Source organism: Cavia porcellus, unplaced genomic scaffold (genome assembly GCF_034190915.1).
Source record: "Cavia porcellus strain 051 isolate PalLab524CR breed Dunkin Hartley unplaced genomic scaffold, mCavPor4.1 scaffold_9, whole genome shotgun sequence".
Classification (NCBI taxonomy): domain Eukaryota; kingdom Metazoa; phylum Chordata; class Mammalia; order Rodentia; family Caviidae; genus Cavia; species Cavia porcellus.
Genome location: NW_026947492.1, coordinates 66,096,070 through 66,115,615, shown reverse-complemented (window position 1 = coordinate 66,115,615; position 19,546 = coordinate 66,096,070). Strand labels below are relative to the sequence as shown.

Sequence of the window (19,546 nt, the reverse complement as noted above, 5' to 3'; positions counted from 1 at the left end):
ACTGATTGGTGGACAATCTTTATTCCATATTATATTATTTTCTAAATCATATTTCTGACAAAAATGGGAAAAGTGAGGAAACTAAATGATAACGAAATTATCATTCTTTGAAACCAACGCTTAAAGAAAAGAATCTAATTTATTCGTACTGATATGTAATCATATGGAGGTTGGGACATTTTAGGTGAATGGCTGAGCAGACATCAAGCATCTGAGTCTCCTACAAACTCCTGATGAGTGAATGGGTGCTGCTCTCACAGGTGTTTTAGTGACCTAGATTGGGTCCACTGAAGTGAGGATGGGAAATCTGGCGGGGCTGCAGAATGGACAGATCAGTTGGGTTTGAAGAGAGGTATAGAGGAATTGTTTAAGGAAACAGAAGGAATAACAGCATAAAAGGGTAGTGGAGAAGGGACAAGCAGAGACAGTAGGAATGGATAATTTCATAGAGCATTCATGGAAATACCAATATTTCCAAAGCGGTCACTGAATTGTCAGTTTATCCTACCAAGAGTTTCAGTAAGAAGAAAGTGGATGGATTTGGTGGAGAATATGGTAAGCAAAATTTCAAGAGGAGAAGGTTGGTGCACTATGAAGGATCTATGGGGAGAAACCATTGAATAAAGAAATCACAACATCCCCACAAAGACCTAGAGGGAAAAAAAAAATTCAGGGCAGAAGACACAATAAACACCTGCAAAACAAGGAGCCAGGAAGAAAGACTTCCAGCCCAACAGGTGCACTTTTCAAAAAAGGAAGCCTACGCTCCTAAGTCTTCCTTTTCATATATAGAAATTTAGTATAGCTACTACATTATTGTCAAAACCTACAGAAAATGTGCCTTCTTAACCATTATTAAACAGACTGCTCTCTAGACTAGGTTTCTGGACTCTGACTCACTGATGAACCCCAATCAGTTAGAGAAGAGCAAATACTTTAAATGGTGACCATGTGCTCTGCTGCATCCAGTGACTGGTCTAATTCTGAGTTATGGAACCATAACTGGTAAAAAATGATTACTTCTGACATTTGTTAAAGAACATTAAGGAAGACTATTCAAGAGATGCACAGAATACGCACAGAAGGTAACTTCACTGAGGCTTTCTACTGGGGGAAAGAGATTGGCTTCAACTACAAATAAAGGAGAGAGGATGAGCAAGAATTTGAAGACAGTGAGGAGATTTCAGAGGATGGTTTGTGGGCATAAAATTATGAAGAGGACCTTGATGGGTAAAAAGAATTTTGACTCAAAGGACCTAGTGAGATTGCTGCAGATAGTTGTTTAAAATGATCAAGTATCACCTGAGGAATGCGAGAGATGAGGAACTCTTTGAAGTATTCAGTGCAATAAAATACAGAAAATTGTGAGTTTCTTTTTAAAAACACTTGACAAGTTTCTGACTAAAATTACACAATGTAGAGATTAATACAGAAGTCCAAAAAGCTGAAGTTTCCATGAGAGAAGTCAAAGGAGACTGAGTAGTGTTTGGTTAATGTTGTCTTTAGGAAGAAGTCCCACAGAATCCTAAAAGACAAGAATCTAGCTGCATGGCATTGCTTGAAACATGATATTTCAACTTCAGAAAGGAAACTTTGAAGTAATGAAATAATGTTTATGATTCTAAACTTTCCAGTATATATTTTTGATTGGTTTCATGTGTAAGGGTTCCATGTCCATCTTAATTTCTTTTTCTGAGTAGTGGGAATAAATACAGGGCAAAATTGTGTGTTAAAGAGAAATGCTATTGTGGAGGCAGTTTGCAGTGTCTGTTAGTCACCCAAGTGTCACATAAATGTACACTCTCAACTTTCAAGTAAAAACAGTGAATATCCTTTAAGCACAAAGAAAATTGTTTTCCAATTTGATTAATGCTCATGTTTTAGAAGAAAATATTTTCAGTATTCATGTTGGACCCTAATCCATATTCTATGTCAAAAGCCTCAAGGATCTGATTCTTTAATTAACATTTTAAGAGCTTACCTTGTGAAGGAGTTCAGAAACAGCATGGTTCCTATGGTTTATTTCGTTTTTTCTGGTGTCCTTTACCTGCTATGCTTTGCGTGACTTAGCTTCTTGTGAACTTTGCTTCAGACACAGTCTCTGTAAGAGCAGATTTCTTATTTGCTGACTCTTCATACAATATATCATGGGATTCATGAGCAGAGGCACCAGCAGAAAAATATCAGCCACAAGGATCCTAAGTAACACAGAACTGTGTTTGGCAAACCGGTAGATGATTGTAAGGGAGAACACAAGGACATAGAAGACAAGCACAGCACAGATGTGGGAGACACAGGTGTTGAGGACCTTGAGCCTTCCTTCTGTGATGCTATGTTCAACACTGCTTTCAGGATTAGCAGATAGGACAAGAAATTCAAAGTTACATCCACGATACCTGTGAGAGCCATAAGTAAGCTATAGATGACATTGACTTTTTTGCTAGAACAGGCCAGCTTCATGACGTCCTGATGGAGGCAGTAAAAGTGACAGAGAAGGTTCTTCTTACAGTATCTCAGGTGCTTCAGAGTGAAAGGGAAAGCTAAAATCAACTTAACATTCTTGACAGAAAAAGCAACTCCAATTTGAGTGACTCTGGCCATGGTAAGGATGGAGGTAGGTCTTAGTTACTTTTTATTTCGTCACTGAGACAAAATACCTGAAGCCCAAACTGGGGAAAGGAAAAGTTTATTTCTTACAGTTTTTGAAGGTTTCAGTTCACACTCAGTTGGTGCCAAGGCAGGCAAGCATGGCTGGGCCATAGTTCATGGCGGCTACAAACAGCAAGCCAGAACCAGCAAAGAGCAAGACACACCTTCTTCCTGCCATTACATCACATCCTGGCTCCACTCCTACGTGGGTGGAGCCCTGACACCATCAATCCAAGCACTAGACAATGAACCAGTCACAAATACACAATGCAAACTCATGAGGCTTGGGGGACACAGACATAAACCATGACATTCCACCCCTGGCCCCCAAGACTCATGTACATCCTTTATACAAAAGATATTTAGTCTACCTCCAAGAGTTGCCAAAGTCCTGACAGTTTCAGCATTGCTGAATAGTCCAAGTCCCAAGTCTCCTCCAAGATCTATGGCAAACTCTTAACTATACCCCCCTGTACAAATGAAACAAGGTTAAACATTTCTGAAAAGCAATGGCACAAGATAAATATTACCATTTCAAAAGTTACAAACAGGGGAATAGAAAACATTGGAAACAAAGCAAGTCCAACATCTAGCAGGACAAACATTAAATCCTAGAGTTCCATGCTCAGCATCTGAAGCAATCTGGTTGCAAGCACCAAAAGGCTTGGGTGATTCCACCCCCATGGCAGTTCTGGCTATTTCAACTCCAATAGATTCTCTCTTAAATCCTCTCTGCTCACTTTTTGCAGCTTTCCTTGGATCATCCACATTCCTGGCTTTTCCAAACTTCTGGGGTCTCCACTGTACCTTTGAATTCACACTTACATCTTCACAAATTGTCCTCCTAGGGGCACACTGTTTGTCCTCCCAGGCCCTTTGCAATCAAGGTGGAAGCCATCTTACCCTCAAAATTTGTGCATTTTCCTTGGACAATGAACCAGTCACAAATACACAATGCAAACTCATGAACCCTGGAGGATACAGATATAAACCATGACAAGGTCTATCTCAGAGTTATAAATGGCAACAAAATGATCAAAGGACATGATAAGAAGTACTGATTGACTCCATAGCTGAGAATTCATGAATGAAAAACTCTTGGGCAAAACAAGCATTAGGGGAAACCTCTGAAGCACTGAATAAGAAAATCCTAAGCATGGCAGGCAGAGAAGAGAGGGACAGTCCCAAATCTGAGAGAGCCAGCATGGAGAAGAAGTAATACATGGGGTCATGTAAAGAAAGCTCAGGCTTTTTTTTTTTTTTTTTTTTAATGAAAAAGAGAATGGTGCAGTTCCCCAGAATAGCCGCAATATACATGAGACATATGGGAATTGAGATCCAAATGTTGGCAAACTCCATCACTGGAATCCCAACCAAATAGAAAGAAGAGATTTCAGTTTCAGAGGTGTTGGGAATGGAAATGGGAGGGTGTGAGGAAATAAGATGAATGGTTCATGAGAGGAGCCCTTTCCTAGTACAAATTAACGGATTGGATTCAAATGCCCGACTTTATCCTCTCAATAACAATGTGGGCTTGTCAAAAAGTGATATGGATCCCATTCTTGCAAATATTCTGAAGGGAGAGAAATAGATAGATAAATGATTTTAAAATCAAATAAAAGCACAAACAGAGTAAATACAACAAATTCATGCTGAACTTTAATTGTGTGTAGGCACAAATAATAATGTACACAGAATTTATATAACGGCTATATATATATGCCTATTAATCAAGTTAAAAATGGAGACTTCTTTTTATGTAAATATGATAATTTATATCCTCATAGGAATTTGCTCAAACTTTCAGTAAGTTTACAGAAAATTAAGGGAAAGTGACATATAGTAACACGGTTTCAGGTGCTGTTACAGCCAGTATCCTTGAATTCCAGATTGGTTCTGACATGTGAAACAAGAGGACTATTTAATGGAAAACTGAAGATATGAGACATTGTAACAGGACAGTGAAAAAGTTTGTTGCTTGCTTTGCTCATATGGTGGAACAGAGTTATTAAAAGTTTTGTGCCTCTAGGAAAGAGTACCCATAATGTATACAAAGTCAGAAATGGTGAGGTGAGTGAACTATTTGTGAATGTACTCTTTCGGCTTGAATTTGTTTTTCCACCTGGCTCATCTAGTGAAACTAACCAAGCCAGGCTTCATATCCTCCCCTTCCCTGTGGCTGACTCCCTGCTCTCCCAACAGTAACTCCTGCAGACACATGGAGATGCTGTTCTTCTTTTGATATCCTCTCAGATGTTGTATAGTAATCTCTCTCCAAATTTCAGACTTTCTCCAAATAGTGACACTAATTTGGCATGTAGTAACCACTCTCATAGTTTTAATAAACTTTTAAGATTCAGACTGTCAGCGGCTCCCACGCCAGTCGCTGCCATGCCCGGAGATCACCGCCGCATCCGCGGGCCAGAGGAGTCGCAGCCGCCGCAGCTGTACGCAACTGACGAAGATGAGGCGCCCGCTCCCCGCGACCCGACGCGACTGCGACCCGTGTACGCGCGCGCAGGGCTGCTGAGCCAGGTCAAAGGCTCGGCCTACCTGGAGGCCGGAGGCACCAAGGTGCAGTGTGCCGTATCGGCCCGCGCCAGGCCGAGGGCAGCGAGCGCGGCATTGGCCCTGCGGGAGCGGGTGGCGCGGCCGCCTGGTGTGTGAGTTCCGCCGAGCACCCTTCCCGGCCCGCCGGCGCCGCGCTCCCCCTGGCGGCGGCGAGGAGCACGAGCTGGCGTTGACATTGCAAGAGGCGCTGGAGCCGGCCGTGCGCCTGGGTCGGTACCCGCGCGCGCAGCTCGAGGTGTCTGCCCTGCTGCTGGAGGACGGCGGCTCGGCGCTGGCCGCCGCGCTCACGGCCGCTGCCCTCGCCTTGGCGGACGCGGGAGTCGCGATGTACGACCTGGTAGCGGGCTGCGGCCTGAGCCTCGTGCCGGAGCCCTCGCCCACCTGGCTGCTGGACCCCACGCGGCTCGAGGAGGAGCGAGCCGCAGCTGGTCTCACCGTGGCGCTCATGCCCGTGCTCAGTCAGGTCGCCGGGCTTCTGGGCAGCGGCGAGGGCAGCCAGACTGAGAGCTGGGCAGAGGCGGTGCGCCTGGGCCTTGAAGGCTGCCAGCGCCTTTACCCAGTGTTGCAGCAGTGCCTGGTGCGTGCAGCCCGTCGATGGGGTGCCGCTCCACCCTGAGGCCGAAGGCTGAGCAACGATTTACACCGAGGACCGGGCTGCCTCTGCCCTAGAAGGACCTGCGTGGCCGGCCTCCTGACGACATCGAGCCCAGAAGTTGGAGCACAGGAGGGGATGTGGAGAAGTGGACACAACAGACAGCGTTGGACAGCTGCCTAGATATGGCTTTTTACAAACTATACCCTATTAAAGGACCTTTGCTACTTGAGTTGGCCCATTTGAGGAAACCCGTGAAAGCAGCCTGACTCCCACGTTGGAAAGGACTTCTGTTGGACTCACTTGGAAAATGAGATCTGGAGCGGTTGTTTTGTAAAGGGTGGCCCACTGACTCAGGAAAACTGGGCTATTTTCGAGAGGATGGGAGAGGAATTGGTACCTTCTTAATATCTGAGCTAAAACAAAAACCTTCTTATATCTGAATTAAAAAAAAGATTCAGACTGTCAATCTTCCCATACCAGCTAGAATTAATAACTACTAGTTTGTATCAGTTTACTTAGTAGAATGAAAGGTTACTTATTTACTAAAACAAACATAAATTTAGGGTCACAAAATTTTCAACTGGTGTATCATTAGTCTTCAACATGTATCTTTTATCTATTAAATTACAAAAAACAAAAAAAAAAGAAAATTTCATGTGTCTTAGAAAAATAAAACTTTTATTTTTTGCAAAATATCACTATAGAATGTAAAAGAAAACTGAAACACTTCACTGAAGTTTTTCTAACACTGGGTCTTTAGCTCAGAAGAAACTAAATTCCCTGGTTTGTAAGAATGCTAAAAATATTGAGTTTCAGAAACAAGTATAGAATAGACTTTAATAATGGGATTAGAGCAAATTTTAGTTTTCATATTGAAGGTAAACATCAGATTGTTTATGCTCTTTATATTAATAATACAGTGTTGTCTAACATGTCAGGACAGTACTAGGAAGACTGTTTCAGGTGTTCAGTAAATGCTGATGTGAAAAGAAGAATTAATGAGTAAAATCAGGATAGTTTATACAATTTCTCTAATGCTCTTGGTAGATAGCATTTACAATAGGAACATCAATTAAGTTTTTCAGGTACTTAACAAGTCTGCCACCTAGTCTACACTTAAAGGTCAAAAAGGAAAAAAAAAATGAATTGAGGATGAGAGCAGCACTCCGGAAAAAAAGTTTTCAAGCAGATATGTAAATTCTAGTCATTCTGTGCATTCATAGTGCCTTTTTAGTAGAAAGTGTATCTCTAGGAAGCAAACTTTTCTATTCAACTGAGTCCCTAAGTGAAAGTCATTCACTTAGAGCTCAGCTAATTCCCCTTACTCATAATAATTACACTTCACTGCTTGCTTTAACAGAACTGCACATTCATATTCTTCTGGAGAAATGGTCATGATTTATTCCCCAATATGATTATGTTTGTGATATAATAGTCACCAGATTAATTTTTGATCTTGCTAAAATATGTAATTTTCACCTTACAAAGAGAGTTTTTTTTAAATTTAATGTTCATAGATCTTTAAATTTCTTTTTTTTTTTGAGACAATATGTGTACATGATTTACCCATTTTTAAATGTCATTAGTGTGTGAAGGTACTTTTCATATTAAGTAAGCTAGAATTAAATTGTGACTTGTGAGAAATTTTCCCTTTGTTTCACTTTTATCTTTAACAAGGATCTTGCCACTGGTTTCACTCCCTTTGAAGTAAACACTGAAGTGAACATTTGTATGAAGAGATTTGTAGAGAAAGATCTCTCTAGGTAGCACAGAGAAGTCGAACTCTATTAATTGTAACAAAGGTTACATTCAACCCTGTGCTGATCTCTGGAACTAATAGTGTAGCAGAAAGTACACCCCAAGCCAGAATTCATCACTTTCAGTTGCCCAGTAAACTCTAGTTTACTTTAGTTCCTGTTACAGTTTCTGTTACTACCATTTGTTAGAAAAATCTGGTCACTGTGATGCATAGCTGATCACTGTGATGCATATTGTACGAAACAATCATAAACAGCCAAGTACTCTACCTCTGTACTTCCCCTTTACAACTCTATAAAATTATCCCTCCTTGATCATTTGATGCTTGAAATATTCTTAAAGATTGATTCCTTCCCCATGAGCATCAACATAAATAAATCTACCTCTTAACCCTGAATGATTTTTCAGTTTCTGTTTGCCATTGTATCTGGTACATCAGCCATGAAGACAGACCATGCTGACATCTTAGGTCACTGATTATGACCTTCATGAACGGAACAACGATGTCTCTAGGTCTCAGTGGGAAGTCATTCCCTCAATATTTCATGAGTCCTCTTGGGGGTATGGAGAAGGATTCCCAGTTCTCCACTGAAGCAGCTCACATGAGACCCCAAAGGAAGAAGGATGCAAATTGCCTGCTTGATTGTGTACCTGATTCCAGTAAGATACTGGCGGCACCCCACTTAGTCCATCTGTCTCTCCTGCTCAGTTTGAGCAGGAAAGTCTGATAAATTGTCTTTATACAAGGTCACCATCAAGGGAAGGGCTTGAATTGTTGACTCCCTGAATGTCTGTGAAATGACTATGTGAATACATTGGATGGTGAAAATTATTAAGCCATTCCATCTGTGCTCCATAGTGAGGAGTTGAACATTTGGCTCCAAACTATGGAACTTGTTTGGGACCCAATGTTTGATTCTGTGGGTGCATACAATAAGACAAAACAGAGAACCTATAGATGCTTCTCCTTAGTCCAAATAGTCCCAATGTTGCCAAGAGGAAGCAATATAACAAAACAAAACAAAACAAAACAAAACAAAACAAACAAACAAACAAAAAAAAAACCAAAAACACTCATTTAAGCACTTCTCAAAGGCTTCAAAGAGTGTAATGGACATCCATGCATGGACTCCACACAAGGTATGTAAATATTATATACTACAAACATGTAGTACTAATAATAAAGATTTACAAATAAAAAGTAAATGTGAAAAAGAGCCCCCTAAGGCAGTCATTCTCACTTAGCCAAAAGCAATTACAGATATAATCACTTTATTCCTTTTCATATTATTATACTTTGGTTATTAGTCAGGAAGCAAGTGTTAAATTTCTCATCATCCAAACTTCTCTGATAGCACATTTGTGTCCAGAGTGTACCTTGAAGCCAAGTATTCCATGCTAATTAATATTCCTGTCCAATCCTCGAGGATTGTGGAGGCAAATCTTGCACCAATCTTTACAGCTTGCCTTAGAAACCCCAGTTACCCCCAGCCCACCCCAGGAATATGCAAAGCCCTCTTGTTTTTGATGATGAGTAGATCTAGGCCCCTTTGATTTTGTAGTTTCCCTACTGCTGGGGAGTCTACATGATCCTGTAACAGAGTAGACTCTATAAGATATCACTGAGGAAAAAAAAAGGTACACAATGGCTCTCCTGGAACCTGTCTATCTCAACAAAAGACTAATAGCTCTAGGAATTGAATATGTTAGTGTTCCTCCTTTTATGGTGAAAGCACTGATGCTAAAACTTTCTTTGCTCCTAGCGGTTGAGGGCCTGCCCAGTTTCCAAACACACTGGACAAGACTTAGGAGGTTTCTCAGGCTCTGCTAGACCATGTCCAGCAAACTTCCTTTAATCAGGGGATATGAGGGCATGCTAGGTGAGTTTCAGCGTGTGGGCATTAGCCCAGGGAGAGCTTTAGACAGTCACCCACAGAGGTTAGGAGCTTTTCACACTGGGACACCTGAGATGGCACGGGAGGTCCTGCAGGCCTCACTGGACCATGCTCAGCAACCTCCATTCAGTCCCAGAAGCCAAGTGCATAGGAGGTGATTTCCAACACACCCTGAAGAAGCTTTGGAACATCCCGTGAAACATGGAAATATAGGAAAATGACAACATGAAAGACCAAAAGGCAATTTTAATCCTACAGCTCATCCCAAAAAACCCTAGGAGCCATTTACATAGAAGAAAATATGTGCCATACACCTGGAATACCTGAAATAATTGCAACTGAAATAAGAAGCAACTCCCGGAAGCTATAATGGAATTCAAATTAGAAATTACCTGCCAGGTAAAAGAAGAAATGATTAAATTAATAAAAGAAATGTTAAACACAATTAAAAAATTAGAGGAAGAAACAGTTTACAAAATAGAAGAACAACTCAAAAACATAGAATCCAGAGACAAAAAATAAAAGAAACAAACAGGATACATGAAGCAGATTCAAAGAGATATACAGAAAATCAAAATTTCCATTGAAAGTTGTCAAAAGTGCTCCTATTCAACATACTACTGTAAATACTAGCCAGAGCAATTAGAAAGTAGAGAAATAAAAGGAGTAAAGATAGGAAAAGAGGAATTTAAATGACCGTTATCTGCAGAAAACATGAATCTCCACATAGAAGATCCCCAATGCTCTACTGAAAGACTGCTAGATATAATACTTAAATACAGAAATGTAGCTGGATACAAAGTCAATCCTCAAAAATCAGTAGCATTCCTATACACTTAAAACAAAATCACTGAGAGAGAAATAAGAGAAGCCACACTCTTTACAATAGCATCCAAAAAATGAAATACTTAGGAATTAATTCCACAAAAGAAGTAAAAGTTCTATGCAGGGAAAATTGTAATATCCTGAAAAAAAGAAATTGAAGAAGATTTCAGAAAAACAAAAAACACACCTTGTTCATGGATAGGAAGAATAAATATTGTGAAAATGGTCATTTTCCCAAAACTGTTATATAGATTCAATGAAAGTGCAATGAAAACACCTGCAACATACCTCATAGATCTAGAGAAACAATTCCTAAAATTCATCTAGAACCAGAAAAGACCTAGAAGAGCAAAGGCAATTCTAATCAGCAAAGACAAGGTGAGAGACACCACAATCCCTGACTTGAAGTTGTACTACAAAGCTACTGTAATCAAAACAACATGGTACTGGAATAAAAACAGATATTAAGATCAATGAAGTAGATTAGAAGATACAGCTACAACTACAAACATACTCACCCACCTTTTCTTTGATAAAGGGGTCAGATATCTTCACTGGAATAATGATAGTCTCTTTAATAAATGTGCTGGAAAAACTGCCCCTCCATATGCCAAAAACTAAAACTAGACCCATGCCTATCACCATGTACTAAATTAAAATCTTAATGGATCAAACATCTGAATATTAAAACAATAGCACTAAATCTCTTGGAAGACATATTAGGTAAGAATCTTGAAGACACAGGGGTAGGTAGAGAATTCATGAATATGAATGAAAGAGCATGGGAAATACCTCCCAGAATCAATACCTGGGATCACATCTTATTAAAAAAATTCTGCATGTCAAAAGAAATCTCCAGCATAGTGAAAATAAAATACACAAACTGGGGAAATATTTTAGTGAACTGTCCCTCAGATGAAGGACTTCTGTATGAAACATATAAAGCATTAAAAATATGACCCCCAAAATTAAAAAAATGAATACACAGTTCTCAGATGAAGAGAGACTAATGGTAAATAAAGAATGATCACATTGAGATATTTATAAATAAATGGATGCAACTTGAGACCATACTCATAAGCAAAGTATATAAAACTCACATGTATAAAAACCATGTAGTATCCCTTGTGTAAGAAATGGTAAATGTACATAAGATTTCATGGTAATCATGATTCATTATATTGCTTTGAAGCCTTATAAAGCTTTCATTCATTTGTTGGAATGGTTTTATTCTGTTTTGTGATGGCATGAACAGCTATTTTGAAGAAAACAAGATATTATGGTAGCCAGTAATGATTTAATATCATCTTGCTTGGAAGTTCTACCATGCTTTTGTTGTTCTGTTTCCACTGGTTCTGTCATGTTGTATCTTATTGGATTTTAATATGCAGGATAGTATAAACAAATTTTTTATGGAAAATGAGATAATATAGTAGCCATTGCTCATTTTCTATTATTTGGTTGTGAATGCCATCTAATACTTTCAGTCTCTTGAATGATTTATACTATTTTGTTATATTTGATACTATTATATGTGAAAGCATGTGCAACTATTTAAAAGAAAGAGACATTATGATAGCTGTTAATATCCAGTTTTCTTGTGGTGAAGTGCTGTGTTGCTTACATTGTTCTGTTCTGATCTGCTTTGTTCTGTCCTTTTTTGTCTTAATCTATTTAAATAAAATTTAATAAATTGCAAAAAGAATTTCCAATGTCCCTTGGGAGGCTGAGGGAAGGAGGAGTCTGAAGCTGTTCTAAAGTACATAGAAAGTTCAAGATCATCTTGAACAACATAGTGACACCAAGCCTCAAAAAAATGAGGGGGATTTAAATAGCAAAGCCATGGAAATGATAAATGGCTAAAATATTGTAAAGAAAATATGAAATAAGGTACTAAATACTAAAATTTAAATAAATTAAAACACAGTTAAATAAATAAGTTTATGGAAGTATTTGAAAGAAGGAAAATATTTTATAAATGTAGAATAACACTTAAATTTTAACATTCAAACACCATATAATGAAAATAGCAATTACAAAAAAGATATTTATATTTTAATTCTCTAGGGCATAGTGTGTAGCTTTGTCTGTTAGACATTCAAGTACAGACTACACAGATGAATGTAACTCTTTGGACATTAGAGGTGATATATATTGATATTGTCAATACAAAGAGAGATTTTTATGTGAGATTTTTTCTTTCATTTATTAGATATACAGAACACCCATCTTCTTTTTTATGTATTAATAATGTACATAAATGTCAGTAATTATTCCTGACTTCCAGGTGTTATCTCATTCACTAAACTTCACTTCCCACTGTTTCCCTTCCTTTTCCCTAATAATCCACATTCTAGTTTCATGGCATAATTTTTTTCTTCAAGACACTAAATGAGAGAATTCACATACATTTGTATTTTTGATTCAGTGTTTGTTCACTTAGGTTGATTGTCTAGAGTATCATCCATTTTTCCTGTAAATGTCATGATTTCCATTATATTTCTGGGTAAATTATGTTCCACTGTGTATATATACTACAATTTCTTTCTCAGTTCATAAGCTGAAGTGTTCTTGGATGGTTTCCATAGGATTACTGGCTACTGAACCGTGAATAAGGAAAGAGAAAGGTGAGCAAAAGAAAATACAAAAATAGGAAACACCAAATGTACTAATATTCACTGAAGTACATGTGTGCTAGACAGCACTGGGATCAAGAACATGCCAGAGGTAAAAGGCAACAGTGCTTACAAGGCTGGCATAAGGAAATAAGTGTTCAAGAAATTATCCTGGGAGATGAGAAGAACACAAGAGGTAAGACTGAGTTATGACTGTGTCTGAGCTGGGCTCCAAATACTGAGGATGTGCTCCTGGAATGTAAATGTAAAATAAAAATTTTTGAAAATTCAAGAGAACAATAAGAAGGACCTCCAATCAACTGACTACAATTTGAGATCAGAGACTACAATATTATACTGTTTACACTTACAGAGCACTCCTTGGTATAAAGTGAACCTCTGCCAGTTCACATTTGGGATACAATGGTTAGCTACTTCTAGAGAAAAATGAAGAGGAAAGGACTATGTATGGACAGACCTGTTCACTTAAAGATTTTATTTTCCATAAGATAATTTGTTTTACTTAGAACATTGAAAGCACAATGCTACCAGTTTCTTGTTGGATACCACAATGAAGCAGCTCTAGGCAGGATTTCACATTAACTAATTTGCTTTCTATGTTTATCTATGAGTCTGTAGTAGGCCTAAGCCCCCGGCCTAGCTAATTCCTAATAAGTGAGCATTGATGAATCATTGGTCCTCACTGAGGCTGACCTCAAAGGGCAAGATAAGACCACAGCTGAAGACACTTTAGCTCCAGCACTAATTAAGTAAATAGAGACTGGAACTGCAGGAATCGCGGTTCTGCAGTCACATTCATGCCATGAACGTCATCCTGGAGATAAGATGGATTTCCTAAATTGGCATAACTTACTGCTTGGAGAAGTCTTTGAAGTGACTCCCAGGATCCTGTTCATTGCCTGGTGCCTTAGTTTCCCTGCTCTTTGTTTGGACCTAATAAACATGTGCAGTCCAGAGAAGTCTTTGTCTTAGCCCTTGAAACCAGCTAAAGGATTTTGACCCTCCTAGAGCTCTAAAATCATACCACTTGTCTCATTTTATTTAAACCTTCATTGTACACCCGTTTGGAATGGAGGATCTAGATCAGGACTCAATCATTTCTCTAAGTGATTATCATGTAAATTTTGCCTCTTGAGTATAACTGAAAATTTAACCTCAACACTAACCAGAAGAGTGAATATAATCCATTGAGTTTAACTAAAAATGAGAAATGAACTGGGGTAGAACACAGAAGGAGTAACTGAAAGAAAAGCAAGGAAGTCAATGAAGTTGAAAGAAGAAATTGCCCAATGTGGTGGTCCAGGATAATGATGACTCAACTCCATCAACCATTTTATGCTCCTGCAGAGCCAGGTGACAGAAAGTTCACAGAGACCTGAATGGTCACCATGAAAACTCACTTTCCTCTGCTTCCTTTTGTTTCAGAAATGGTCTCTTTTGGTTCATGCCCAGATTAACAACTAGAATTCCACAAAGACTTCATGTTCTCAAAACAAAAGTCCCAGTTGGGCTTTCCAGTGATGTCTCTCCCAGGCAGAAAGTGAAGACCTCTTAAAAACAGAGTAAACTGAAATGAAACTGAGGTTAGACTCTCATACTGGTGTTCAACCTGTTGTGTCTTGTCTTCTTTCATGTCACAGATGCACAGAGGGAAAGAGGGCAAGAAGAGATGGTAGGAGACAAGTGATATATTTTTGGGGAAAAAAGCAAGGTTGAAAGTTTGATTCACAGGATCATGGCTAGTGTAGACTACAAAATCTTAATACCAGCATTTGGATGTTAGCATGAATCTAGTTGGTGAATCACTTAAATTTTTTCTACTTAATGGCTAATAAAGGATGGATAACATGATGTTTGCAATATGATTCAAAGAACTTTCAAACTATTTATTATAGAAGTAAAAACAAATTTAAATGCTGTCTTTATTTTTGTTTTCTAGAGTAAGATATTGAGTTGTGAAAACACTAAAATATTTGTACCAGGTTACAGAGTAAATAAAGAATGTTTGTTGTTTCCCTCCAAATACAGATCGAATGAACATTTAAAGTAAGTTTCAACAGAATTCATCTTTTTTTGTTTGTTTGTTTTTTGAGACAGTGTTTCAGATGTAGTTCAGACTTCCATTGAGCTCACTTTGTAGTCTGTGCTGGTCTCTAAATTCAACAATCCTGCTTCAGCCTCCTGAGTGCTGGAGACTGCATCTGAAATAGAGCTCATGCTCTTAGGTGTTAGAAAGTGCCTTACTGTGATTGCCTCAAAAAATAATGATGGCTCGATTATTGTGTACTGCAGACATATACTAGAAAAACCCCTAGCAGTTTTTCATAGAGTAGATAACTAATACCCAAAATACGAGTTTCACCGTGTGCAATCTCAGCTAATCATTATCAGTGTGACCCAGGAATATAAAATAGAAACTGTCAGCAATAATTTATATGTTTAAAAAGAAAAGACACAACAATGGCTTTAATAATACCATTGAGTAGATAGACCAGTGTACTTGATTTTAATTTTTAGAAGAATCAATTATGTTTTTGTTTAAATAGTTTGAGAAAGAAAAATATGTCCTCCTGTTTTTAATTGTTCAAATCACTAACTGCTAATGATTTTCAAATATATACAATGTGATACTAAGATTAAAATTGTCCTGTGGTGAAGTAGGTTTGAAAAAATTCATTGAAATATTAAATTTTTACAGATACTGAAAAATCAAAATAACTACCAAAGAAGAATTTGGTTAGATGGTTCTGAAATTTAGTTACCAAAACTGAAACCTGAAGACATTTATGTAGGAGCTTTGGTAGGAGTGTGTTATAAAGAAATCCATGAAAGAGAAGGTTGATATTGATTACATTGAATAGGAAGGCACAAAATGCCTCAGAATTGTAGATACAATGTTATATATATAAATTTCTCAAATTAAAAAGTAGTGAAAGCAGTAATTATCTTGCAGAGAATATAAATAGGAACCTATAAAATAAATGATACAAATTATATTAAAGTGGATCTAATAAGTTCCTGAAATATGAGATAAAATTTTCAGAGAAAATAAAATACTTTCAGAGAACATAAAATAATGTTTAAAAACATTAATTTTGTAAATAACTCCTAGAAATGTACTCATGAAATAAAGAACACTACATCACATTACATAAGAATATTTTATATCATATATGTTAGAAGTATATAATTCAAATTTATACATTGAAATTTATAGGTAAATATTCAGCTGTGTGACTTCCACCAATTAAAATATTAAAAGAAACATTCTCATGATATAAATGAACATTACTGCGAAAAATGGAATAGATAAGTCAATATTTTGATTGATTAGTATATACTGCTTATGTAAAATGCAGATAAACCCTTGGAAGGTTTAGGTGCTAAAACTCTGACTTAGCTATGAAAAACAAATGACAAAGTCTTATTACCTTATTCCAATTTTCAGTGCTCGTGTTTATGTTTTATGTACATATAAAATGATCTATTTTAGTGTATCTATATATACAGTACAAATAATATTGTGCGTTATATATATAGAAGTGTATGTATTTGGTACATAATATATTGTTTTGTAAAATGAATTAATTGATTTTGCTTTGTTTTTGTTTGTGAAAATCATTCCTTTCTGAAGAAATCCTTAATTATCTCCAAATTTCATTGACTGAAGTATGTTTTTTCTTAACACTTTGATGTTCAGTATACTTAAGTTAATTCAGGAAGAGCTGTGTAATCCTAGAGAATTCACATGATGATAGACACACAACTTTATCAGGTACAATTTTGAGAGCAGCGTGTCTCCCTAAAAGTAAGAGTTAATGTGAATATTTCACATTTATTCTAGCTTTGTAACTCTGTTTTGAAATGAGGGCTTACTATTTGTCAGGATGACCTTCGACTTGTTATCCCATATCTCATGTCCCCAGTGGTGGCGATGAAAGATGTGTGCTACCACTTCCAGCTAGCCTAGTGATTTTAGAACTGCAATTTAATTCACAATGGATTTTGCTGTATGAAGACTGTTTTATGTAACATGTAAAACCATAAGTTACACTTATTTCTCAACAAAATCGGGTAGTGTGGTTTGTTTTATAACTTCTGGCAAACATTAACAAAATTTTATGTTCAGGAAAACTAAGCCTCAGATTGCTTTATTTATTTATATACTTTTCCTAGAAAAACTATGTGCAACTACAGTTTTCTTGTAACCATTCAGCCATTATTTTACCTACTAAATATGTTTTGTTTTATAATTGCAATATAAACATGCATAACATTAAGTATTCACTATCTTTAAGTTAGTAACTCCAAAATTCTTATATTTTGCTCAGTTTTGTTATTTTCTCTGATTTGGGCATGGCACTTTTCTTTGCAACAAGTGAAGTTTTATATTAGAGACAGACAGAGACAGAGACAGAGACAGAGACAGAGACAGAGACAGAGACAGAGACAAAGACAGAGATAGAGATAGAGACAGAGACAGATACAGGAGAAAGAAAGCCAGGGAGGGAAGGAAGGAGACAAAGAGGCAAGAGTGGAAGCTGGAAGGCTGAAAAATCTGCATTTAGATCTTTGGGTAAAAGAGTTATCAGAGAAAAATGCGTTGGAATAAGGCTGAAAAATTTAAGATGTAGGATGTAATTTCAAAATATAATACTGTAAAATTCATCTTTCTAAAGCCTTTATAATACTGCAATTGTTCAGTTATAGATGCCTGTGTGTGCTGCCCCCATACAGAAACAGACAGACCTCAGATGGTAGCGGCCTGGAAAACAAGAATTATTCCCTACTATGAGTAACAGGCTTATCCAGAGAAACACAGGCTGTGATGATTGCTATGGAGGTGACATCCCATTGGATGACTGTAGGGCTTTGGTGTCCCACTAACATTGAAGATCAGGGGCCAGTGGTCTGATCACTGATTCAGAAAACAGCTGTAGTCAATGTGACATCTAGCGGGGATCTCCTCCTGAGGGTTGCAGCCATTATTGATGCCCTATGGTTCTGTTTTGAGGTTCTGTATTATTTCCATTGTTTTGTTGCGTTGAGTTTTATTCTCCTTTGTTTTGTTTATGTCAGATCTGATGGTAGGAGCAGCTGTTTTAAAGAGAGCAAGTATATTAGGTAGCAATTTTGAGTTTACTACAGGCTTTTTTTGACATTCTTTATTGCATTCATTATTCTGTATTTATTGTTCCTATTCTATTCTATTCTGTTAGATTTTTACTATGTTCAAAGTTACCTGCAGCTATTTGAGACATCAAAAGGTATTATGGTATATATTGTTAATTTTGCAATTTTGTTTTGAAGTTCTGTATCACTTAAACTGGTTTGCTTTGAATGGTTGTATTATGGTTTATCCTCTTTAAAATTAAAAAGAAAGATTTCTCCTACCAATCTATATATAATGCATCCCAAATTGATGGAATTATTATAGAAGAGTATATGCAAAGATTTATTATGTTCCTTTGTCTTTAGTTTTAGCTACATAAAACTGCACAGGAACCTCCAGACTAGGTAAGCATGCATTTCTGAAGATTGTGAGCTGATGCATTGTGAATCAGGATGTTCTCACCCAATGATACTCCATCTCACCCCTCTTCCTTCTTGTTGCTGGGGATCCCAGGTCTACAATCTCTTCACCTCTGGTTCGGCTTTCCCTTTTGTGCTGTATACATGATTGCACTCATAGGGAACTTCACTATCCTGTTTGTGATCAAGGCTGAGAGCAGCTTACATCAGCCCATGTTCTATTTCTTGGCCATGTTGGCTACTGTTGACTTGGGCCTCTCTACTGCTACCATCCCTAAAATGCTTGGAATCTTTTGGATTAACCTCAGAGAGATCAACTTTGGAGACTGTCTCACTCAGATGTTCTTCATCCACAAATTCACCCTCATGGAATCTGCTATCCTCTTGGCAATGGCTTATGACCGCTATGTGGTCATCTGCAACCCACTCCGCTATAGCATCATTCTGACCAACAAGGTTGTTGCTGTGATTGGTCTTGGTGCATTAGTAAGGGCAATCCTTTTGGTCATTCCATGTGTATTTCTGATTTTGCGGTTGCCCTTCTGTGGGAATCATATCATTCCTCACACCTACTGTGAGCACATGGGTCTTGCTCGCCTCTCTTGTGCCAGTGTCAAGATCAATATCATTTATGGTTTATGTGCCATGTGTAATCTTGTTTTTGACATCATAACCATTGCCCTTTCATACATACAGATTCTCCGAATTGTTTTCCGCCTCCCGTCTCAGGAAGCCCGTGTCAAGTCCCTCAGCACGTGTGGGTCTCATGTGTGTGTCATCCTTGCCTTCTACACACCAGCTCTCTTTTCATTCATGACCCATCGCTTTGGCAGAAATGTTCCACGCTACATCCACATACTTCTGGCTAATCTTTATGTTGTAGTGCCACCAATGCTCAATCCTGTCATCTATGGAGTCAGAACCAAACAAATCTATGATTGTGTGAAGAAAATATTGCTGTAGAGACAAACCATGGAAAAGGAATAGCACCTAATTCATACAGTACTCTGTATGCAATTGTATGGAAGGTCAACCAGAGGAATGCATTGTTACAAAAATTACTTTCCAGTGTGTGAATTTTTTTG

The 19,546-nt window shown here is 37.8% G+C and overlaps 1 protein-coding gene and 2 pseudogenes across 1 annotated transcript; 2 read left to right on the top strand and 1 right to left on the bottom strand.

Moving 5' to 3' along the window:
* Window positions 1-2,050: 2,050 nt before the first annotated feature.
* LOC106026595 (olfactory receptor 51A4-like) lies at window positions 2,051-4,065 on the bottom strand (annotated as a pseudogene).
* A 966-nt stretch (window positions 4,066-5,031) lies between these two features.
* Window positions 5,032-6,363, top strand: LOC100728313 (exosome complex component MTR3-like; annotated as a pseudogene).
* Window positions 6,364-18,494: 12,131 nt separating this feature from the next.
* LOC100728595 (olfactory receptor 52E2) lies at window positions 18,495-19,424 on the top strand. Its single transcript, XM_003465291.1, has one exon. It carries the CDS (start codon window positions 18,495-18,497, stop codon window positions 19,422-19,424), a length of 930 nt encoding a protein of 309 aa, XP_003465339.1.
* Window positions 19,425-19,546: the final 122 nt, after the last annotated feature.